A 25,824-nucleotide genomic window follows, 5' to 3' on the forward strand; every position below is an offset into this window, starting at 1 on the left:
ACTTGAGAGAGTTTTCTGAAGAAGTAACAAAGAGGATTGATGAGGGCAGAGCGGTGGACGTGATCTATATGGACTTCAGTAAGGCGTTCGACAAGGTTCCCCATGGGAGACTGGTTAGCCAGGTTAGCTCTCCTGGAATACAGGGAGAACTAGCCATTTGGATACAGAACTGGCTCAAAGGTGGAAGACAGAGGGTAGTGGTGGAGAGTTGTTTTTCAGACTGGAGGCCTGGGACCAGTGGAGTGCCACAAGGATTGGTGTTGGGTCCACCACTTTTCATCATTTATATAAATGATTTGAATACGAACATAGGAGGTATAGTTAATGTTTGCAGCGGACACCAAAATTGAAGGTGTAGTGGACAGGAAAAAAAGATTACCTCAGATTACAATGGGATCTTGATCAGATGGGCCAATGGGCTGAAGAATGGCAGATGGAGTTTAATTTAGATAAATGCATTTTGGGAAAGCAAATCAGAGCAGGACATATACACTGAATGATAAGGTCCTAGGGAGTGTTGCTGAACAAAGAGACCTTGGAGTACAGGTTCATAGCTCCTTGAAAGTAGTGTCGCAGGTGGTTAGGGAAGGCGGCGTTTGGTATGCTTTCCTTTATTGGTCATAGTATTGAGTACAGGAGTTGGGAGGTCATGTTGCAGCTGTACTGGACATTGGTTAGGCCACTTTTGGAATATCGCGTGCAATTTTGGTCTCCTTCCTATTGGAAGGATTTTGTGAAGCTTGAAAGGGTTCAAAAAGAATTTATAAGGATGTTGTCAGGGTTGGAGGATTTGAGCTATAGGGAGAGGCTGAATAGGCTGGTGTTATTTTCCCTGGAGTGTCGGAGGCTGAGGGGTGACCTTATAGAGGTTTACAAAATTATGAGGGGCATGGATAGGGTCAATAGACAAGGTCTTTTCCCTGGATGGGGGAAGACCAGGACTAGAGGGTGTAAGTTTAGGGTGTAAGTGGAAAGAGAGACCTAAGGGGCAACTTTTTCACACAGAGGGTGATGGGTGTGGATTGGGCTGCCAGAGAAAGTGGTGGAGGCAAGCACAATTGCAATATTTAAAAGGTATCTGGATGGATATATGAATAGGAAGGGTTTGGATGGATATGGGCCGGGTGCTGGAAGGTGGGACTAGATTAGGTTGGGATATCTGGTCGGCATGGACAAGTTGGACCGAAGGGCCTGTTTCCGTGCTGTACATCTATGATTCTAAGTGGACTCTGGGGACTATCAAAGAATCTCCCTACTCTCCACAGCTGAGAAAAATCATCACCCAAATCCTTGCCAGCAGCTTCTCCCAGTTTCTGAGGAAATCCTTCCTGAAAGCCAGTGTGGTTTCTAATCAAACCGTGGAACAATGGACATGATTTTCACTCCTCAGCAACTCAAAGAAATGCCAGGGACAACACCAACCTTGGACTTGAGGCTGAGACCAGTTCTTCAGTTTGCTTTTGCAAAGGCATCAAAGCATTGAAGATTCTCGTCTAAGAGAGCAGGGGTGACATTGTCATCTGTGCGCTGATGTACTGCAGTCATTTTCTTCTTGCATTTCAACCAAATTGAGGCTGAAAAGTTTTCCATCAACCCTGTAGGCAATGTACACATTACTAGGCAGTTTCATCTTGACAAGATGATGGAAAAAAGAGAGGGTGTGGTGATACATTCTTGTTTGACAACTGTCTTAATCTCAAAGGATTCTGTAATATTACTGTCTGTGAGGACCATCACTGACACCTTGTCTTGGAGGAGACAGAGAATGTTGCTGAATTTCACTGGACACCTGGCCTTTGACAGGGCCTTCCATTAGTACTCTTGATTGAGTCAAAACCCTCAGTCAGATCGAAGAAGGCCATGTAGAGCGGTTGGTGTTGTCCCTGGCAGATAGTCCCCAGAGTCCACTTAGAGTCATAGAGATGTACAGCACGGAAACAGGTCCTTCGGTCCAACTTGCCCATGCCGACCAGATATCCCAACCCTTTACCAACCCATCCCAGGTCGAGTTCAGGTTCATCCCTCCATTAAGACCAGAGGTATTCTCCCAAATGTGGAACATTTCCCTTACTTGGAAAGCCACCTCTCATTTCTGATACAGAGAACCAACATCGCATCCAATCTACGAGCATTACCTTTGAACACCTAATGATGAGAGCCTTTGACTACTGCGACATCCATTCTGATACGTTTCTGTGTATAAGGCAGTCATCCTTCCAACTCTACATATAGACTACATATAGATGCCACCACAAGACCCTTGAGAAGTAATATCAATGCAGCTTGAGATGGATTCTCCACATCAACTAAGGCGACCAGCATACTAACATCAGATTCCTTGACGCAGCTAAAAGCACCAGCATCGAGGTTATAATCATCCAAAAGCAGCTCCAATGGCCTGTCACATGCTGAGGATGGCCGAGTTCCATCTCATGGAAACAACTGACAAATGTGTGGTGGGAGATGCAGCTCTGCAGTCAGGATCATCTGGCACACAAGGACCAACAGAACCTATGACCAGTGACACAGAATTTCCTAAGTAGACAATCATGCACATTAGTGAACAACTGTCGATGATACCAGAAAAGCGAGGGGCATTTTCTTGGTTCTTGCTCATGGATAAAACTGTGACCAAATTCGCCATAACCTACTGTTTAACATTTCAAAAGACTGGATTATTTCTCCTTCCAGTCTGAATTTTATCATAACATACTCTAGGAAATATAAGCTCAGAGTCCCAGTTTCACCTTAAAACCTAAACTAAATAATAAGACAGTATGTACACATTAGTCCAGAGTTTCATAACATTTTGGAATTGTTACAAGTTTACAAAATTTGAATCATAATTAACCTAATAAAATGAACATGCTCAAACTACGAGAGAAAAATGTCAGTGCTTTTTGTTATTTTGGATCAATGCCATTTGAATTAATGTGTAGTTTTCCTTTTACTTTTCCGTTTTCTCCTTCTTTTCTTTAATGACGTGTTTTGCTTGAACATTGCTAGTCCCCTTACAGAGCATCTTGCAATAATCAAGACTTCAATAAAGCAACTCTTGTCAGTCACTTGAAGCACAAACATTAACTGAGTTAAGTTTGCGCTTGCCCAGCCACAGGGAGGCAGGTGCCTTCAACCTCCTTAGTACAAAGATCAGTAATTTTATAAATCATATCAAACCTTTGTATTTCCAGATTTGCAAACCTACTACATCTCCTCAGATTTTCTACTGTTATATTTTCATCATCCTAACAACCAGGTAAGCAATTTTAGTTTGGGGATTTAGTTAGATTAGATTAGATTACTTACAGTGTGGAAACAGGCCCTTCAGCCCAACAAGTCCACACCGCCCCGCCGAAGCGCAACCCACCCATACCCCTACATTTACCCCTTACCTAACACTACAGGCAATTTAGCATGGCCAATTCACCTTACCTGCACATCTTTTGGACTGTGGGAGGAAACCGGAGCACCCGGAGGAAACCCACGCAGACACGGGGAGAACGTGCAAACTCCACACAGTCAGTCGCCTGAGGCAGGAATTGAACCCGGTTAGATGGAATATAGAATTGGGATGATTAGAGCCAGAAAGGAAATGAAGGAAGAAAGAATCAGGTGTTCAGAAAAATGGAAAGTGCATAATCTATCTTGGGAGCTAAAGAAAAACAGTGGAAAACAAATTAAAATTTCAACACTTTGAAACTACCACAAACCTGTGGTACCCAATTTATTACACGTATCTGATTGGAAACAAACAAGAAGTTCTATAAATGGTCAGCAGAGATGTCTGGCGTTAGGAATAATTCATCTCCATTCTATTCAAGGAAGAGTGGCAGGTACAGCCAGCTCGGCTATAACGTAGGTTTCTTCAGTGCAAATTAGCTACAACACAATTGAAGAATTTAGACTATTATTATTTGTAGGACACGAACTTTCTTTACCTTTATTGGTTATAACACAATTCTGGTATTACAGAATTTTCTTATAACGCAGGATCGCACGGGAATAGAGCTATCGCATTACATCAGAACAGACTGTAATCAAAATTTCACTTTGCAATGGAAAGCCAGTACCAGCATTTGGAAATTCCACGGGACAATTTGAAAGAGCTTCAATTATGCACATGGGGGTTTTCCAATGCCACATACAACCCAAAATGTGAGTGTAGCAAGCTAATGCTGGTTCAGTAGGGCAGTCTAAATTGAAAATGGATTTGTTTTTATTCAGATTATAAACATACTTCTTGAAAGCATTACAGCTCATATGTCACTAAAACCTTTGTTTGTTCCGTATTTTCACTTTTGACTCAATTGTTCTAACACTCTGCTGTCTGGCCTCCTATCTTACACCTTCAATAAAATTGAACTCACTTGTCAATATCCCAATCCATTCAAGTACCATTCACCCATCACCACGTCCTCGTTGCTCAACAGTGGCTCATGGTCCAGTCCAATCTTCGTCTTCAAATCTTCCAGGACCTTGCCCTTTCTATCCCAGTAACCTCCCCCAGCACCAGAATGCTCTGGGATCTCTATATTCCAACTTCAGCCTCCTGCATATCCCAATTTTCTTCACACCAGCCCTGGCAGCCATGCCTCTGGTTCCCAAGGCTCTAACTTCTCCCATCCCTTAAACTGTCTTCCTCTTGCTCTTCCTTTATGAAGCATTATAAAATCCATTCTGATGAAAAGTCATCTGGACTCAAAACATTAGCTTGCTCTCTCTTCATGGATACTGCCTGACAGGTTCTGACTTCCTGCATTTTTTGTTTTCAGTTCAGATTCCAGCACCTGAAGTAATTTGCTCCTATCGTAAAATGTACATTCTGCCTGACCTCAAATCTCTATGTGGCGATGTGTCAACTCATTTGAAAATGGTTCATGTTAAGCAGATTGGAGCATTTACTACATTAAAAGCCACAATATAAATGCAGACTGTTGTTAAAATCTAATTGTAACCTTGTCCTCTCTCAACAAAAATGCCAATATCACACACATATTGCCAAGTATATCCAGAATTACAGAAAACTCTATACTACAAAGATCAAAAAGAACGTGACCACTGAGGATAACAAAACTTACAAACTTTTGAATAGGACAATTCAAAAAATAAGCAGACGATTCCTTGATATAAAGATGGACTTAAATAAAGTCATTAAATACCTTAATACAAGCCTGCATTGTTGGTTACCACAATTCTCTGTAGAATTTAATAAATAATACAAGACAGAATTGTGGTAACCAACAATGCAGTACAGAATTTAATAATTAACATAATCAACAATACTAATCTTGCAGGTTGCCAGACAGTCTATAGCTGCAAAACAAAATTTCTTTGTGGGTGGGGGAAATGGAAAGTAAGTAGGAAGAACTTGCTCTTAAACACTCTTACGGTCTTTCTGTTGTCATAGATTCTCCCATAATCTGAAATTGTCAGCTATCAATCTCTTTGCAAGTGGGCCTCGTCCACTGCTAAAAACTCTAGCCATCTGATACATGGAGGAAGAATGCCTCAGCTTCCACCTTGGGACCCTCCAACCACACCAGATTCCACCAGTTTCTTCATCTCCCTTCCCCCAGTTTATCCCAGGGCCAAACTTCCAACTCAACACTGCCTTCCTGAACTATCCTATCTGCCCATCTTCCTTCCCACCTATCTGCTCCACCCTCCTTTCCAATCTATCACCATTACCCCCCCCCCATCTCCATCTACCTATCATATTCCAACCTACCTTCCCCCTCCCACCCCCCAGCCCCATCCCCATCCCATTTATCTCTCAACCCCCTTGGGTTACCCCCTCATTCCTGATGAAGAGCTTATGCTTGAAAAATCAACTCTCCTGCTCTTCAGATGCTGCCTGTCCGGCTGTGGTTTTCCAGCACCACACTTATCAACAGCTATCAAACTCTTGACAATCATCCTGTAATGGGGTAGTATTAAGGTTTGCTTTATGGACAGAATTTCTGCAGCTTTCCCACCGCCAATTTCTTTAATTTTTCTTTAGAACTTCTTTAGAAAACAAGTGCATATGGGAATCCACAAAACTAATCAAAAATCAGTGCTACCAAATGTGAGGTGAGGTTTCCACTGCTATACCCAATTATGAACATAAGGCACTTCTTCTCATAGTACTCTAACATTGGCAACTTAATCTTTGATCCTCCAACTTAAAATCAAAATCTAAATTACCATCCGAAATACCGAACCAAAGTGGGAATGCACACAGAAGCAAGGGACAGGATGTGGGTTTGCCACATGATTCCTCCTTTACCAAGGTCCCAATCTACCAAGGGAAGGGGAATTATACAAAATTGGATAGCTTCAAAACTAGAATTCTTCAGCATTAAGCTCCTGTCTCAGGGAAAAGTTGCCATTGTACAATGCCCAACAGTAAACCTTTACTTTGAAATGCTGAATGAGCAAAGGGCAACAGTTCAAAGCTAATTCAGCACAGACATCAGGAAGTCTACATACACATTAATGAATTCCTGCAATGAGTTAACAAGAGTCTGATTGAGACTCATGTAACATACTACTTGACTGTACACTAATAGAAAGAGCGGAAATATTTTTCTGGGCAAATTACAAGAAACAGAAGGGCACCTCTTCAACCAAAATTATTTCACAAACCCAAAAAATAGAGGACAATTCTATCTGCCTATAAAGGCAGGAAAGGTTTAGGAAATGGCTCTTTGGCCATCAGCTCTGCACAGATAATAGAATTATTAAACCAAAATAAACTCGTAAATCAGTTTATTAATACAAGAGGAATCCCCTGAATTATAAACTTCAAGTCACTGCCAACATTTTTTTTTTCAGATATCGAACAATTCAACAAAATTAGAACAGAAATATGTTTAAGCAACAAATGCACAAATACAGAATTGAGGTGAGTTGATTAAGAAGTAAGAGACATGTCTTTTCTCCCCTGGCAAGAGTGATGGAAAACAAACTGTTCAGGAAATCCCGAGGTTCAACAGCAGAGTAGCTTGGTAATGTTGTGGTGAGTGACAGGTCTCAATTACAAGAGACCACCAGCACTGTGAATATGAAAAGTTTTCCAGTTCCTCCTATTTGTTCCAAGTCAACACCATGGAGACAATGAATAGACCTTTAGTTAAAACAGGCAACTGGGACAATTACAACAAACAATCTTAAGTGTGGGGCAGATAAAAAATGGACAAAGGGTGGAGGTGAACGGGGAAAAGAGAATAATTACATGCAAGGTTGGAGGAGGCAGTGGGGAGGAGGGTGTGGTATGGGGATGTGGCATGGGGGGAGAGGGGGGGTGCGGCCTGGGGGGAAGGGGGGGGGGGGTGCGGCCTGGGGGGAGAGGGGGGGGGGGGGGGGGAGGGGAGTTGGGGCCTGGGGGGGGGTGCGGCCTGGGGGGGGGGGGGGGAGGAGGGGGGGATGCGACAGTTTGGGAGGGGGGGGAGGAGGGGGGGATGCGGCATGGGGGGGGGGGGGGGGGAGGGGGGTGCGGGTGCGGCCTGGGGGGGGGTGCGGCCTGGGGGGGGGGGTGCGGCCTGGGGGGGGGGGGAGGGGGGGGTGCGGCCTGGGGGGGGGGGAGGGGGGATGCGACAGTTTGGGAGTGGGGGGGGGGGGGAGGGGGGGATGCAACAGTTTGGGGGGGGGAGGAGGGGGGGATGCGGCATGGGGGGGTGCTGCATGGGGGTGGGAGGGGGGAGGAGGGGGGGATGCGGCATGGGGGGGTGCTGCATGGGGGTGGGAGGGGGGGAGGAGGGGGGGATGCGGCATGAGGGGGTGGGGCATGGGGGGAGGGGGGGTGGGGCATGGGGGGAGGGGGGGTGGGGCATGGGGGGGAGGGGGGTGCGGCATGGGGGGGGAGGGGGGGTGCGGCATGGGGGGGGAGGGGGGGTGCGGCATGGGGGGGGAGGGGGGGTGCGGCATGGGGGGGGGAGGGGGGGTGCGGCATGGGGGGGGGAGGGGGGGTGCGGCATGGGGGGGGGAGGGGGGGTGCGGCATGGGGGGGGGGGGAGGGGGGGTGCGGCATGGGGGGGGGGGGAGGGGGGGTGCGGCATGGGGGGGGGGGAGGGGGGGTGCGGCATGGGGGGGGGGGGAGGGGGGGTGCGGCATGGGGGGGGTGCGGCCTGGGGGGGGGGGAGGGGGGGTGCGGCCGGGGGGGGGAGGGGGGGTGCGGCCTGGGGGTGGGAGGGGGGGTGCGGCCTGGGGGTGGGAGGGGGGGTGCGGCCTGGGGGTGGGAGGGGGGGTGCGGCCTGGGGGGGGGGAGGGGGGGTGCGGCCTGGGGGGGGGGATGCGACAGTTTGGGAGGGGGGGGAGGAGGGGGGGATGCGGCATGGGGGGGTGCGGCATGGGGGTGGGAGGGGGGGATGCGGCATTGGGGGGGGGGGAGGGGGGGATGCGGCATTGGGGGGGGGGAGGGGGGGTGCGGCATGGGGGGGAGGGGGGTGCGGCATGGGGGGGGAGGGGGGTGCGGCATGGGGGGGGGAGGGGGGTGCGGCATGGGGGGGGGAGGGGGGTGCGGCATGGGGGGGGGAGGGGGGTGCGGCATGGGGGGGGAGGGGGGTGCGGCATGGGGGGGAGGGGGGTGCGGCATGGGGGGGGAGGGGGGTGCGGCATGGGGGGGGGAGGGGGGTGCGGCATGGGGGGGGAGGGGGGTGCGGCATGGGGGGGGAGGGGGTGCGGCATGGGGGGGAGGGGGTGCGGCATGGGGGGGAGGGGGGTGTGGTATGGTGGGAGGGGGGTATGGTATGGGGGGGAGGGGGGTATGGTATGGGGGGGAGGGGGGTATGGTATGGGGGGGAGGGGGGTGTGGTATTGGAGGGGGGAGGCGTGTGTGGTATTGGTGGAGGGGGGTGTGGTATTGGTGGAGGGGGGTGTGGTATTGGTGGAGGGGGGTGTGGTATTGGTGGAGGGGGGAGTGGTATGGGGGTGGAGGGGGGAGTGGTATGGGGGGGAGGGGGGGTGTGGTATGGGGGGAGGGGGGGTGTGGTATGGGGGGGAGGGGGTTGTGGTATGGGGGGGGAGGGGGGGTGTGGTATGGGGGGGAGGGGGGTTGTGGTATGGGGGGGGAGGGGGTGTGTGGTATGGGGGGGCGGGGGTGTGTGGTATGGGGGGGAGGGGGGGTGTGGTATGGGGGGGAGGGGGGGTGTGGTATGGGGGGGAGGGGGGGGTGTGGTATGGGGAGGGGGGGGTGTGGTATGGGGGGGAGGGGGGGGTGTGGTATGGGGGGGAGGGGGGGTGTGGTATGGGGGGGAGGGGGGTGTGGTATGGGGGGGAGGGGGGTGTGGTATGGGGGGAGGGGGGTGTGGTATGGGGGGAGGGGGGTGTGGTATGGGGGGGAGGGGGGTGTGGTATGGGGGGGAGGGGGGTGTGGTATGGGGGGGAGGGGGGTGTGGTATGGGGGGGAGGGGGGTGTGGTATGGGGGGGGAGGGGGGGTGTGGTATGGGGGGAGGGGGGTGTGGTATGGGGGGGGGGGGTGTGGTATGGGGGGGAGGGGGGGGTGGTATGGGGGGGGAGGGGGGGTGGTATGGGGGGGGAGGGGGGGTGGTATGGGGGGGGAGGGGGGGGTGGTATGGGGGGGGAGGGGGGGGTGGTATGGGGGGGAGGGGGGGGGGTGGTATGGGGGGGGAGGGGGGGGTGGTATGGGGGGGGAGGGGGGGTGGTATGGGAGGGGAGGGGGGGTGGTATGGGGGGGAGGGGGGGGTGGTATGGGGGGGGAGGGGGGGGTGGTATGGGGGGGGAGGGGGGGGTGGTATGGGGGGGGAGGGGGGGGTGTGGTATGGGGGGGAGGGGGGGGTGTGGTATGGGGGGAGGGGGGGGAGGGGGGGTGTGGTATGGGGGGGTGTGGTATGGGGGGGAGGGGGTGTGTGGTATGGGGGGAGGGGGGGGTGTGGTATGGGGGGGAGGGGGAGTGTGGTATGGGGGGGAGGGGGAGTGTGGTATGGGGGGAGGGGGGGTGTGGTATGGGGGGGGAGGGGGGGGTGTGGTATGGGGGGGAGGGGGGGTGTGGTATGGGGGGGAGGGGGGGTGTGGTATGGGGGGAGGGGGGGTGTGGTATGGGGGGGGAGGGGGGGGTGGTATGGGGGGGAGGGGGGGGTGGTATGGGGGGGGAGGGGGGTGTGGTATGTGGGGGAGGGGGGGTGTGGTATGGGGGGAGGGGCAATCCAGTCTCGGGGCCTCCCTTACCCGCCCCCTGCCTCCTACCTCACTCTCACTCGACACTTCCATTTTTTGCCAGGGCTCCTCCAGCTGGACAAACGGCATCCCCTAGTCCCGCCGCCAGGCGCGGCCTTGCCTCATGGTCGTCGTGGTGATGCTGCGGCGGCGGCGACGGGAGAGCAGGGACTGAGTGGCAGCGGACGGACACTCGCCTTCAGCCTCAACCACCCCGACACCGACTCGGACACAGACAGGGACAGCGCCCCTCCCCCATCGCCCCTGGCCCCGCCCACTGCAACGTGACTGACGTCATCCCGCCGATGACGTCAGCGCGCCCACGCGGTTGTCTCCACCCCGACCCCGTGCACGCGCCCTTTCACTTCCCAGGCACCGGGACATCAACGTCATCTGCAGCAATGTCAACAGTAGCTGTATTAGAAATATAATGATCATTGCATTTACCAACTTTATAGATCAATACTGACTTCATTTATGACCGGAAGGACTAATACTCACTCAATTTGCCACTTTTATGGATTGATAGTCCCTCCATTTATCAATTTCGGGGAGAATACTCTATTACTGCTCACTACATTTATCACATCTTTGACATAACATTTACCTGATTTAAGGTTAATGCTTATGATAATTTATCACCTGTAAGTTTAATTCTCAGTACCTTTATCACCTATAGAGTTAATAGTAATTCCAGTTGTCACCTGCAGGATTAATACACATCCTGTTCATCAAACTTTCAGAGGGTTGCTCCCTCATCAGGTAACTGGTGCCCCACTGATGAAGGAGCAGTGCTCTGGAAAGTAGTGCTTCCAAATAAACCTGTTGGATGTTAACCTGGTGTTATGTGATTTTTAACTTTGTCCATATTCAGAGAAAGCGCTTTTTACACCTGAGGGTATTTCACCCTTCAAATCAGTACAAATCTTTTACCTAGCCACACCAAATTTTCTTGAAATTCTGGTAATAGTGTCAACTAAGCTTTCTGGTTTGTTTCTGTTCTACAGATGCTATGTCGAGAGCACGGAGACAGGTCAGGAGAAGAAAAAAACCGATCCATGCCACTGTTTGTACTCTGCATGGATCTCCTCTTAATGATCTCCTTCAATACAGCTCCTCTATCCCCACTGTTCCCTTCTCCCGCATTGATCTATCAGCAGTGTCTTAAATACTCAGGGATCGGTGAAGCTGAGCAAAGGATATGTTTGTCTGAGAAAGAACAAAGATTTTAACTTTATCCTACTCAACTGTCAGTCTATATCATGACAGGTTGCCTTGTGCCCCACTAACGTTTGATGGGCCACCAACTTCCCTCCCTTTAGCATGCACTAATGCCAAGCATCATAGCATAGAGCTATGAACAAGCACAACAAAAAGGGAAAGATTATAGGGCAGACCAAGCTTGAACCTTTAAACAAAGACACAGAGTTCATGATCTGCCCACTTTGGAATGGGGAACCCAGTGATTCTGAGAGACCAGCAGCAAGATGGCATTACGATTGTGAGGCTGCAACAAGTGGGATCATACTTTGGTTGAATGCCAGTTGGCATCATCTAAAGGAACGTAATGCTTTGGCTTTACTGAGAAAGAAGATGTTAGACAGATTGGCGACATAATGAACCTCAGGATATCACCACAAGGTGTAGAAGCAGATGCAGGCCATTTTGTCCCTTGAGTCTGTTCTGACATTCAATGAGGTCATGGACGATCTGATAATCCTCAACTCCACTTTCCTTCCTTTTCCCAAAACCCCTTGATTCCCTTATTGATTAAAAATCTATCGAAGCCTTGGATATATTTAATAGTCCAACCTCAACAGCCCTCACATTGACTACTACCCTCTAGGTGAGAAAAACAATCCTTCTCACCTCTGTCTTAAATGGGCAATCCTTTTTCCATGATTATGCCCTGTGGTCCTAGACTCTTGTCCACAAAGGGAAACAAAATTTCTGTATCTATCCTTTCAAGCCTTTGTTCAATCTTGTATGTTTCTATAAGATGATCCAGTTAGTTTCTGGTTAATGATAACTCCTGGAATGTTGATAGATACATTTGTTCCCTTATGCCTCTCAGCACTCCACCATTTATTGTGTATTCTGTCATGGACCAGGTCAAACCCCCTCAACATATATCAAGGAGATCGCCTCAACTCTTTATTTTATTTAAAGACAAGTTTAAGGCACTGTGATCCAGATCTGATTTGATTGGTCCACCACCAGGCTTTAAGCAAAACACATTTTATTCTTATAACACAATTAAAATTAAAACAAATAAAAATGCGTCACAACTTTAACTCCATTGAAATACTTCATCAAATAATATACTGTATTATTTTACTAGTAATCATCAACTGTCCCAATTTAGCAGCATCCTATATACATAACTTGGCAAATGCAAATTCACAAAACAGATTTTCCTCATGTGCTATCTCCTCTAGTTCAGGAGAAAGGAATACCAACAGAATGAATCAAACTGCAGAGCTCTTTGTCGCAGCAGAGAGAGAGAGAGAGAGTTGAGTCTAGCAGCTTCAACAGTCACTTGAAAGCCCCAACTAAAAGCAAAAGTAAAACCCTGGCTCTGGTGTGAGCCAGACTCCATCCACTCATATTCCTTTTGTCTAATTTAAATTAAAATGCTCAGAGAGCTCAAAGATGTTTACCCATTGCTGATGAAATAGACATTTAGGCTCCATTGTGGCAACACCTCTCTGCAAGAGAAACAGCACAGGACAAATCTCTCAGTACCATCACAATTCTCTTCTCATTTTAGCTTTTCCAAACCATTACCTCACACTTGTCCAGTTAGAACTCCACTTGATACTGTTCTGCCACCTGACTAGTCCATTAATATCTTGCTGCAGCCAGCAGCTTTCTTTCTCATTATCAAGTATACATTCAATGAATGTCTAACCTCCTTAATTATACACTAACATTCAAATCTAATTCATTATACAGAACTAGATAAGCAAGGGACCTTACAGTGAGCCTCGTGAAACCTCGTTGGAACGGCCTTCTATTAACAAAAAGCACTCATTCACGTTCGCTTCCTGTCATTGAACCTCAATTTTGGATCCATCTTGAATTCCCTGGGTATTTGTGACCAGTCAACATGTAGAACCTTATCATAAACCTTGTTAAAATCCATATAGCATATTGTGTGATAATTTCATTTATTCTCAATAAAAATCTCAAGAATATGAGTCAGAATCAATCTTTCCTTTATACATTTATGCTGTATTCTATTTATCCATGTCATTTGAAATGAAGTTTCAAGCCATACTTCAGAATTTTTTCTATTAACTTTCTCACTCGTGAGTGAAGCTAGGCTGATTGTCCTGTAATCATTTGATTTACTCCTGTAAAGGTATAATATTAACAGTCCTCTAGCACTACACCTGCGGGCAGTGATGATTGCACAATGACAGTGAAAGGCTCCATTATTTCTTCTGTTTATTCCTTTAACAATCTGGAATACATTTAATCTGGGCATGGACACTTATCCGCTTGCAAAAATGTTAAACCCCTTAATATTTCTTCTCTCATTATGTTAATTGCATCCATTATATCACACTCCTCCACTCTGATCCTACTGTCGGTATTGGCCCTCTCCATTAATACTCTGTTGTGAGGATAAAGTATTCAGTAAGAAGCACACCAATATCTTCTGCTTCTACTTTATAGTTTCAAATTGGCCCTACTCTTTATTTAGCTATCCTCTTATATTTGGAAAAATATATTTCCATTTTCCTTGATTTCACTTGCTAATTTTTTTTCAGGCCATCTGCTTTCCTAATTTCCTTTTTTTAATTTCAGCTCTACATTTTTCATGCAGTTCTTGACCTTCTGAAGTATTAAGTCCTTGCTAAGGTTTCCTTTTTTTCAATTTATCCAGTCCTTTAAGCCTTGGCATCCAGAAGACTCAAATTTGTTAGTTCCATACTTTTACTTCAAGGAAAATACTTGTTCTGAACCCTCACTATCTCTTCCTTGAACTCACACACTGACTTATCTTTAAATGACTGTTCTGATCCTCTTTAAATAAATCAGCTTAGTAAAATTAACTTTTCTACATTTGCGTAGTGTATCAAAATTTGAAACACATATTAAAACAGGAGGCACAGCAAATCATTCTGAAAATCATACCAATTTGTAAAATGATGGATTGGGTAAAGTGATGGAATGGTAGATTCAACTCAAAATTAGTAAAAGTGAAGCTGTAGAAAATATAATAATTATTATTTTGAAGAAAGCTGATGATGTAGAGAAGTAGAAGGTTTTGGGTTTCAACTTCAGGAGATACTAAAATAGATAAGATTACTTAAAAAAAAACCTGATGCAATACAGGATTTGTTGCAAGAGGTGTAGAACATGAAGGTCAATCAATAGTTGTTCAATGTGTGTCCTTTGTAAGACCACAGTTGGAATACTGCTTCACTTCTGCACCATGCAATTGGAAGGATTATAAAGCTGTAGGGGGGGGGGGGGGGGTAGGACACAAATTCATTAAGATGCACCTTTACAGGAGGGGATAGAGATGTAAAGAAAAGTTTTAAAAAGGTTGGGGGGGGGGGGAGGGGGCTGTGTTCAAAATAGTTGAGGAGAAAACGGGATATTTAGGTAGTGATTGATGATTCAAAATCTAGAAGAAAAGATTAATGTTATCAAATTTAGAGGAGAGCGCTCAGAACCTTTTTAATTAGGTATTGTGAGGTAACAGTCTATGCTACAAGAGTTAGTGTTTGAAGGATCAATTAAGTGAACTTTTAAACTTAGGGTAGATGGATGAAAGAAAGGGATGACAAAGGGGTTAAAGGATAGAGCCATGTGTTTGTGATTAATGCTCAAGGATAAAGATAAACAGACTGGCTGTGCTAAATAGCCTGTTTCCGTGTTGTAAATTACATATAATTTAATAGATTGGCACTTGTGCCAAATGGCAGTATCACTCAGCAATGTAATATGATATCTAAATAAATCATAGATTCCACAGCATATAAGTCATTGGCTTTTTCATTCATTTGCTATGCATTTGGGTCCAGTTATTAATTAAATATCGTATCACAACAGGAACCTTGCTTTAGTTTCAATTTAAGGCCATCATGTTATACTTCTGCACTTATGCTGCCCTCAGTTAAGATAATCATTTAAGTTTAGTAAAAAATATTCTTTCCTTGAATCTCCCCTCAGCTACTAATGAGAGAGTAGCTGCTTTTCATCACTGAACACAACTATAATGTAATTCCAAATGTGATTGCGGAAATGATGCAAGTTTTTTATATATATAGTTGAATGCATGTATACTGCTCTAGCAATACTTCCACCAAAATTAAGATCACCATGGAGACTATCTGTTCAGCTTTAAAGATTATTCCATTATTGCTACAAATTTTGAAAGGTCCAATTTAGCACTTGTTTCTCACCTAAGATTATTGCATAGATGTGATATTGTATGAAAAGTTTTGCTGAAACTCACACATTGGACATAATACGATTTCACCAGCAGATTGACCTGAATTTTATCAGTTCCTTGGAGATGGAAAGGAAACAGAAAGACTGGCAAAATGGCATGGGGTGGCATTGGCAGGACAGTGATATATTTTCACAGCCTCACTGCTGTGTAAGCTGCAGGAAAAGTGATAGATTGGCTGCCTGCTAATTAAACTATTTAAGTGGTCAGATACAGACCACTTCCTGCCCCCACCACCATTGTGCTATGTCAAGAGGATCTGTTGCCACTGAATGAGGAGGCTGCCGGGTGAAACCTGTTGGTCACCCAGCAGCCTCTGGGTGTGTGGCCTCTTCTCTGCAAACCCTCCATGATCAAGATGGCATGTGCCTATGTTAATGGTGCTCTTGGTACTTAATCGATGCCTCCACCAATAATTGCCTACTGGTCCAGTCATTGTGTAATCCCACTGACCACCTTTTGAAGGTGCTTGGCCTGGGGCCTCCACTGCAGCTGCAATGTGACCAATGGCCACAGATAACAGTGGTGCTGTTGAGTTGCCAGCTCTCTGATATGTAAAGCAGTTATTGCAAGGGCAGGGAGAAGAATGGTGTTGATAGGATTGGTGTTGAGGGTGACAACATTCTCTACAAGGACTACTCAACTGACCACAGCAATACATCTATATTGAACCTGCCATTCACCAAAGCAGGATCACCTCCTGTTTTCTGCCTCAGCCATGGGAGTTCTGCTGCCCTAATTAAATTCAGCCAATCCTTATAGCAGTCACACCATTACTTTTTGCAAATATGTTGGCCTCAGAAATGTCACACTTCCATGGAATAAAATATAATGACAGGTTCAAATAATTAAGTATCTGATAAGATGATCAATCAAATAGTTCATTCAATGGAAACTCATCAAAAATTATCAAAATGTAACAATGAGGAATGGATGGCCAGCTAAAATAAATCAAGTAATTGGATCCCTTGATTTTGTTTCAATCACAAGTGACAAACCAAAATCTATGATGAAAATGAATGATCCATCTGTTTAAACAAGTTGAGCTTCCATCAATTATTTTTCTTCTTAAATCATGTATATAACTAAACATTGCTTTCAAAACTTCCAGTAATGCAAGTGGTTAGTTCTGGGGCACAATGACAGGGTTTAACAAGATCAGGGGAGTTTGGAAGGTAAAGAATGGGGCCATGTAGAGTCTCTCATCAATCGATTAGAGTGTGAGGAGATAACTCAGAAGAGGAGAGTGTGCAGTCTATATTGGTCGCAGGAAATCATAGAAGCAGACCAGAGCAGAAGCATGGTGGGATTTGAACTGTTACTCAGAGAGTTTGAAATCATACTGGGCACCGAGAAGCAAATGTAAAATGGTAAGATGTGTAGGACTTGGCATGCAATAGGATGTAGGTGATCAATCATTTTTTTAATTCATTCACAGGGTGTGGTCAGTATTCATTGCCGTCCCCTAATTTCCCAAAGAGCAGTTGAGAGTCAACCACATTGCTATGGGTTAGGAGTCATGTGTAGGCCAGAGCAGGTGAGGATGACAGATTTCATTCTCTGAAGAACATTAGTGAACCAGATGGGTTCTTTTCTGACAAACAACAATGGTTCTGTGGTCTTCAGTAGATTAATTCCAGATTTTTAAATTGAATTAAAATTCCACCATCTGCCGTGGCAGGATTTGAATCCAGGTACCCAGATCATTACCTAGGCATCCAGATTAAGTCTAATGATAATACCATTAGGTCAACTCATCCCTGGATGCTAAATTCGTAATAGGAAAAGCACAAGATGATGGCATTGAAAAAATTGAAAGCTAAAGTAATAAAGGCATGAGTGAGGGTTTCAGTAGTGGGTGCTGAGGTCAGAATTAAGACAGTGAATGTTTTAAATGATATGGGGTTCCGCTTCAAGATAAAGAGGAGACTGAAGATACACACTGAAGATTAGGAGGACAATAGAACTAATGGTGTCAAGGGTATACAGTTCCTGATGAAAAAGCCAATGCATAGAACAATGGTGTGTTAACATGCTCTTCTGTCTATAAACTTAGCAAAGTTTGGTTGCATTTAAGATCAATGTCATTCCACTGTATGGATATGTGTGGAACTGGGGCTTTGCAGGTCAACATCACTACAAAATTATGGAGTGGCAGCTGCCTGCACAGAGTCTTTTTGGACGAGGTGGGCAAGACGTCCATGACCCAGAATGTTTTAACATTTACTGGGCTGAAAATCTGCAACTGACTTCTAAGAATGCAGAGTAAAGTCCAAAAGGAGGGAAAGTTCTATCCTGAAACAGAAAGGCTTGGTGACAGTTTTAGCCTATCAATATACAGATGATTTTTATTTGTTCATTCATGGAATGATGATGTCATTGGCTGAGTCAGCATTTGTTGCTCATCCTCAGTGCCCTTGAGAAAGCGGTGGCAAGCTGCCTTTTTGAATTGCTGCACTCCACTTGGAGTAGGTAGACCCACGAGGGAAGGAATTGTTTTTCTGAGATGGTTGCCATCTGAGTTGTTGATTTGGTTAGATTTATTATTGTCACATGTACCAAGATATAGTGAAAAGTGTGTTAACCAGACAAATCATACCTTACATAAGTACATCAGAATGTTGTGCATTCTGATCATTGATGTTCACCAAGAGAATGGCAATGATCTAGTGGTATTATCATATACTCTCCCTTTCACAACAAATCATACTATGGCTAAAATAGCAGTTCAGGTGCTTTAACTCCTGTAGTGAATAATTCACTGCTTGACCCTCTAAAGCCTGTCCACTGTCTACAAGGTATAAGTCAGGTCTATGATGGAATACTCCCCACTTGCCTGAATGAGTGCAGCTTCAACAGTCAAGAAGCTCAACACCATCCAGTACAAAGCTGCATGCTCGACTGACATCCCAACCACTTATTCTTCAAATAATGCTCAGGAGCAATGGTGTGTACTAATTACAAGAAGCACTGCAGAAATTCACCAAGGCTACCTAGGTAGCACCTTTGAAACTCATGACCACTACCATCCAGAAGGGCAAAGCCAGATATAGGAACACCACCACCTACAAGTTCCTCTCCAAGTCACTCAACATACTGACTTGGATATATATTGCCTTTCCTTCAATGCTATCGGCTCAAGCTGAAATGTTTACTCGGTACACTCATGTTTGGGTCAGTTATATACATATATCTAGAAAGCAGGGTCCTAATAACAATCTCTGGGGAAACCCACTACAGTACAAGTTGACTTTTAAAACATCAAAAATCTCTTCAAAAATGGGGTTGACTCATATACGGTATGAAGGGTTTGTTTCCATGCTGTACATCTCCATGTATGTGAACAACTGGCATGGGTATGAGTGTTCATTATCTCGGTACTCAAAAACACTGATTTTGCTGTGTGGAGACATGTCTTAAACTCCTTTGTATCTTCAAAAAATACTCTGGGAGAAAGTGAGGACTGCAGATGCTGGAGATCAGAGCTGAAAATGTGTTGCTGGAAAAGCGCAGCAGGTCAGGCAGCATCCAAGGAGCAGGAGAATCAACGTTTCAGGCATGAGCTCTTCTTTAGGGATAGATTCCTGAAGAAGGGCTCATGCCCGAAACGTCGATCCTCCTGCTCCTTGGATGCTGCCTGACCTGCTGCGCTTTTCCAGCAACACATTTTCAGATCTTCAAAAAATAGCCCACTTGATCTCTTAAACCAGTGAAAAAAACATCCATTTTGGTGGTGGGGAAATTGAGGCTGAAGTCTTATGTGAGTATAGCATATTGTGGCTGAAAAGGAGGAGTTGTCAACTTATACACAGATGCAAATACATGAAAAATATGATTTCTATCACCAAGAAAAAATAAAGTTGTCTTCTACCACATTAACATTTAGGCCACGAGTTATGGTCTATATATTTCTCCAGTGTATAAGAAAGTTAATGTAGCCAATTTTTACCCATGATCCTACTGTCCCTTTATTCCATGTACTTTTAACTTTGCTGAGAAGTGTATTGTGCAGCATTTTATCAGATACTTTTTGTAAGTCCATGTACACCACATCAACCACATTACCGTCAGGAACCCTCTTGGTTACCTCATCAAAAAACTTAATAAGTTAGTACTGTATTGGAAAGTCATTCTTAATTGTAACCTTGGCTATCCTCCTCCTCTAGCTGGTATCACAGTCAGTTTTTGTCTTTCCAACTTGGCAAGTGATATCAGCAACACCCATTTTAACAATTCCAGCTGGGTTTAAATTAATTTCAAATGTTGTAGTCTTCAATGTGTGTGACACAGTGGCTCAATGTGTGTGACACAGTGGCTCAATGGTTAGCACCGCTGCCTCACAGTGCCAGGGGCATGAGTTTGATTCCAGTCTTGGGTGACTGTGTGGAGTTTGCACATTCTCCCCATGTCTGCGTGGATTTCTGCTAGGTGCTCTGGCTTCCTCTCACAGTCCAAAGATGTGCAGGCTAGGTAGATTAGCCCTTCTAAATTGCCCCATAGTGTTCAGGAATACGCAGGCTAGGTGAATTAGACAGGGGAAATGCAAGGTTACAGGGATAGATTAGGGAGTTGGGTCTGGATGGAATGCTGTTGGAGGGTTGGTGTGGACTTGATAGGCCAAATGATCTGCTTCCATGCTGTTAGAAATCCTAGGTTCTTCATGAGATTTGATGCTACAAGGATGTTCCAAGCTGTCACAGGGAAAATCATTAACATTAAGTTAGAACAAACCAAATCATTCATTTTCTCATGGACATCTGTTAGGAGAGTTGCAAAGGCTCATCAAGGATTAGAACTTGTCTGCAACCTTGAGTGCAACCTAGTTAACAAGTAATGCGGGCTTAACAGAACAATGGAAGTGAGGCAGAATTGTCCCATGAATCTGGAGCTGGCATCTCGTAAACCCTATAATAGTTGCCTTCCCAAGAATTTGAATGTTGCCTCACTGTATCAGATAAGAAGGCGAGAGGTTGAGGTTGAAGGACCAAAAAGCAGTGATGGGCATCATAGTGTCGAGAACAATTTAGCTCGAGGAAGGCGGCCTCTCCTCCCCTCTCAAGATTTGCTGGGGAAGGACAGTATGACAGATTGCACTGCAGTGGCAAGGTTGAATGATGAGAAGAAAATGCATACATTGTCACAGCCACTTCTAGCTTTGGGTGGAAGAGAATCATAGCCACAAAAAGTGTGAATGTTTAATTAATGGAATTTAGATTGAGAGTTCAGCACAAATGGATATGGAGCTTTGAGACAGTGACATATAAAGGAAGCTTAGTGATGAAAGAGAGTTTGGAGTAGGCAGATGACTGAGAAGTGAACATTTGAGGACATGAATCATGGTAGAAGCTTTGACAAAGAAAGAGATTGTTTTTCTTTGTCAGCAGGCATCCATGTCATGAAAGATGCATTTGGGTCAATAAGGCGCTGGGAAGTGTGAAGTAAATAACCTTGTAGCACCAGGGAAGGGGAATGGGGGAAGGATAGAGGCTTGGAAAGTTATTACAGAGTGAGAAATCAGCAGAGGTCACATGTGTAGTGGAATGGGAGCTGGTCAGGTGTAGAGAAGAAAGAAGCAAAGGCAGCCACATGGATGGTTTCAATGTTAAAACAAAGAAACCTCATATTATTGCCATTTGCTCATAGCGAAGGATTCAGTATATCATGAAGAAATGCAGCAATGAGTTTGTTTTATTTACCTTTCCTGATGATCTTGGAATAAGGGGAGCATTTAGCTGAGTAAAGACATATTAGTACATGAGGGTTAGTCTGTCAATGTATAGCTGAACCAGTTACCCCACACACAAATGCACCAGAACAGTTATGTGTGTCTGTGGCAGATAGGCTTAAGTTGATTGGTATTGTCAGTTGAATGGTATTATATAAAAAGAATCAGTGTAGGATTTCCAAGATTTTGCCTCTGTAAAGTGGAAGTGACAACGATATATGTCTAAGGCTGGGTGATGCACGGCTTGACAGGAATGTGGTGGTGACAGTGTTTCCATGTAGTTGCGACTCTTGTCCTTCTGGTATATGGCATAATGTATGATATCAACATATTCTTGTGTATTACAGCAATAGATAAACAAACAGATCCCAGGTCAGTGGTGTCATAGGAAACTTCAGCACTAAGTATTCATTATCAAACATCTACATGTTACACTTGCAAAACATAAGTGTGCACTAAATGACAAGCTAAAAATAATACTCTACCTGCTCATATGTAATTTTCAATGTGGTGTTTTCTTAGAAGTTAAAACCATATTGATTTCCTAGCGAACTTCCTTACAAAAAGCTGCAAAGTAACTTTTGCATGATCTTTTATTATTTTTTCTACTTCTTTGGGATAATAGAAAACTATAATAGATGCAAATATAATATATACATTGAAACAATAACAGATAATAGCTGTTTAAAAAGGTGTAGCAGATTAAGTGGATACTGTATAGCTCCTGCAAGATAGCATTAATGATAATCAACACGCAAATTCTGTCTGCCTAAGTGGTTTCTGACCATACCCTAAGCTCTTCTACTTAATAGTGCGAACAGGAACTCAATGTGGCTAAATACTTTGTTCCAAAAAGCGCTGTAAAATCAACACTTTGATAAACAGCACAACAGTACTATTTTCAGTCCTGTTGCGCAATAACTACTGCTGATGTAAAAGCAGTGCAATTTAGAAAATGAAATGTTGCTGAGTTTTAATAGTGAAGATTCAAAAGTTAAAATTCAATGTTGGAAACACTGAGATGAACACTAGGGATATTTTTGTTCTGGTTTATAAACAAAAAGTCTTCAAGTGGCACAAAGATTGGAGAGACAAGAATGCTTACTACAGAAATATACCAGAAATACCATGAAGGATGGAAAGAGTAACATCAAGTATAACATAAAAACAATTGGTGGGTTAGAGAGAGATATTGGGTTAGTTCAGAAACCAAATATTGGATAATACAATGAGACAAAAAAAAAGTACAAAACCAAGGGCTGTGTGGTGATATCCATGTAATGCAATATAAAACAACAGGAGATCACATGGCAGGACCACAAAGCTACACAAGACTGAGATGTGGAGGAATGTTTTCATTCAGAGGATGGTGAATCTTCAGAATTCTATGCCCAAGAGTGCTGATGAAGTTCAATCATTGATTGTGTTGAAGACAGAAACAAATAGATTTCTAGACACTATTAGTATCAAGGAATATGGAGATAGTGGGAAAAACGGTATAGGATGAAATGATCATGATCTATTTGAATGGCAGAGCAGGTTCTACAGGCTACAGAGCCTACTCCTGTTTCTATATTGGAATCATCACAAAAATTAGCATCTATCATGGCATTTGGAAGATAGATGATCTCTTGGGAGGTGTAAAAAAAAAAGACCCATGTTGATTTGTGGGGAAAAGAAATTGAAACTTCTTTTCTGATCTCACTGAATAATCAAAGCAAGTCAAGAAGACCACTCTGCTATTGTCATCTTATGATTAACTATCTTGCATACACTATGATTTGCATCCTAGATAGAAACAAATCTTGCTTTTACTCAAATAAATTCAGTGGGTCAGTTTCACATCACTATACTCTTTACAAACTGGATTGGAGCATCAAGGTGGCAAAAGTGAGGACTGCAGATGCTGGAAACCAGAGTTTAGATCAGAGTGGTGCTGGAAAAGCACAGCAGGTCAGGCAGCCTCCGAGGAGCAGGAAAATTGACATTTCGGGCAAAAGCCCTTCATCAGGAATAGAGGCAGGAAGCCTCCAGGGTGGAGAGATAAATGGCGGGGGGGGGGGGAGCTAGGGAGAACTTAGCAAAGAGTACAATAGGTGAATGGGGGTGGGGATGGAGGTGATCGGTCAGAGAGGAGGGTGGAGTGGATAGGTGGGAAGGAAGATAGGCAGGTAGGACAGGTCATGGGGATGGTGCTGAGCTGGAAGGTTGGAACTGAGGTAAGGTGGGGGAAGGGGAAAAGAGGAAACTGGTGAAGTCCACATTGATGCACTGGGATTGAAGTATTCCAAGTCGGAAGATGAGGCATTCTTCCTCCAGGTGTCGGGTGGTGAGGGAGCGGCGGTGGAGAAGGCCCAGGACCTGCATGTCCTCAGCAGAATGGGAGGGGGGGTTGAAATGTTGGGCGACGGGTCGGTGGGCTTGATTGGTGCAGGTGTCCCAGAGATGTTCTCTGAAGTGCTGTGCGAGGAGGCATCCAGTCTCCCCAAATGTAGAGGAGACTGCATCGGGAGGAACGGATAAAACAAATGATATTGGTGGATGTGTAGGTGATACTTTGATGGATGTGAAAGACTCCTTTGGGGCCTTGGATGGAGGTGAGGGAGGAGGTGCGGGCGCAGGTTTTGCAATTCCTGCAGTGGCAGGAGAGGGTGCGAGGATGGGAGGGTGGTTTGTTGGGGGGCGTGGACCTGACCAGGTAGTCACGGAGGGAACGGTCTTTGCAGAAAGCGGAAAGGGGTGGGGAGGGAAATATATCCCTGGTGGTGGGGTCTGTTTGGAGGTGGCGGAAATGTTAGTGGATGATGCGGTTAATGCGAAGGTTGGTAGGGTGGAAGGTGAGGACCGGGGGGTTCTGTCCTTGTTGGAGGGGTGGGGTTTGAAGGCGGAGGTGCGGGATGTGGATGAAGATGCGGAGGGCATCTTCAACCCCATGCGAAGGGAAATTGCGATTGCTAAAGAAGGAGCCGTCTGGTGTGTTCTGTGGTGGAACTGGCCCTCCTGGGAGCAGATACGGCAGAGGCGGAGGAATTGGGAGTACGGGATAGCATTTTTGCAGGAGGTAGGGTGGGAAGAGGTGTAATCCAGGTAGCTGTGGGAGTCGGTGGGTTTGTAAAAAATGTCAGTGTCAAGTCGGTCGTCATTAATGGAGATGGAGAGGTCCAGGAAGGGAAGGGAGGTGTCAGAGATGGTCCAGGTGAATTTAAGGTCAGGGTGGAAGGTGTTGGTGAAGTTGATGAACTGCTTAACCTCCTCGTGGGAGCACGAGGTGGCACTAATGTAATCATCAATGTAGCAGAGGAAGAGGTGGGGAGTGGTGCTGGTGTAGCTACAGAAAATGGACTGTTCTACATAGCCAGCAAAGAGACAGGCATAGCTGGGGCCCATGGCTGTATTGAAGCATCAGCCAAGTTAATATGATTTTCACTGGAATGAACCGCAAATTCTTAATTAGCAGATTTGAAGTAATAGAGCAACAACAGATCCTTAGTAAAAGCATATGTTTGTTAGCCATTTGGTCCCAGGTAATCGTCAAGTCCCAGGCTCAGACCAGCAGAAACTCCTATAAGGAGCTCTGAAGTCAATGGAAGTATCCTCGCACCTTTGCTCAGATCTGTGGATGAAGTACACAGCTGAAAATGTGTTGCTGGAAAAGCGCAGCAGGTCAGGCAGCATCCAAGGAGCAGGAGAATCGACGTTTTGGGCATGAGCCCTTCTTCAGGAATGAAGCACACAGACCTACTAAGTTTAGGTCAACTATCTATTGGGTGGCTGAGCCATCAAGAAAGTAATAGATGTTTGAAAAAGTCCATTGCTAAGTCATTTTCCCCTTATAAAATGATATAAACTCCTGGTGTATGGATAATAGCATATTCATTAGTTGTATGGTCATTAGCCTTTTTCTGTCGTGAATACTGAACTTTTGCAAGTTGGTCATGTTCTGAAATACCTTTAAATCAAAGTATAATAGAGGATTCTTGATAATAAGAAATACTAGCCCACATGACCTAGCAACTTTGAACCTGAATCAACTGATTCTGGTACAGCTACACCATTGTGAAGACTGGTTACTAAAGGAGACTAAAGGAGTTTCTAGAAAGAGATACAATGCATAAGGAAGCTTGCATAGGCAGAGCCCTGTTACATGGAAAATGCTGCCAATAGAAAATAACCAAACTCAACAGAAAAAGACTGGAATTCTTCTTGGAAGAACTGTGGGATTGTTACAGTTGAATTGGACTGTTACTGCCTTCATGAAATAGTCTTTATTATATCTGATATTCCATTTGTAATTTATAGTTATAATGACCATGGTGATTCTGACTTGTGTTAAAGTAAAAAATACAAAAACTGAAACATTTTGCTAATATCTTGTGGGTAACTCTGCATATTTGGATATTTTGTTTTCACACTTCTCATTATGTTATGTTTCTCTGGTTCATAGCAAGCCCAAAGCCTGTCTCACCACAATGACCA

General features: G+C 45.3%; 1 protein-coding gene across 2 annotated transcripts in view; it reads right to left on the minus strand.

The window, feature by feature from the left end:
• LOC122557103 (ribosomal protein S6 kinase alpha-6) overlaps positions 1–10,410 on the minus strand; it is a 131,313-nt gene extending 120,903 nt beyond the window's left edge. Inside the window, exon 1 of one of the 2 annotated variants that reach the window (XM_087992194.1) lies at positions 10,187–10,410. In XM_087992194.1, the coding sequence (XP_087848320.1) occupies positions 10,187–10,246 (60 nt within the window). In that variant the 5' untranslated portion in view covers positions 10,247–10,410. The remainder of the gene's footprint in view (positions 1–10,186) is intronic. The other variant, XM_043704418.2, reaches the window with a different exon arrangement.
• Positions 10,411–25,824: the final 15,414 nt, after the last annotated feature.

Source organism: Chiloscyllium plagiosum, unplaced genomic scaffold (genome assembly GCF_037043375.1).
Source record: "Chiloscyllium plagiosum isolate Xiang-an unplaced genomic scaffold, Cpla_swu_hap1 HiC_scaffold_11, whole genome shotgun sequence".
NCBI classification, from domain to species: Eukaryota; Metazoa; Chordata; class Chondrichthyes; order Orectolobiformes; family Hemiscylliidae; genus Chiloscyllium; species Chiloscyllium plagiosum.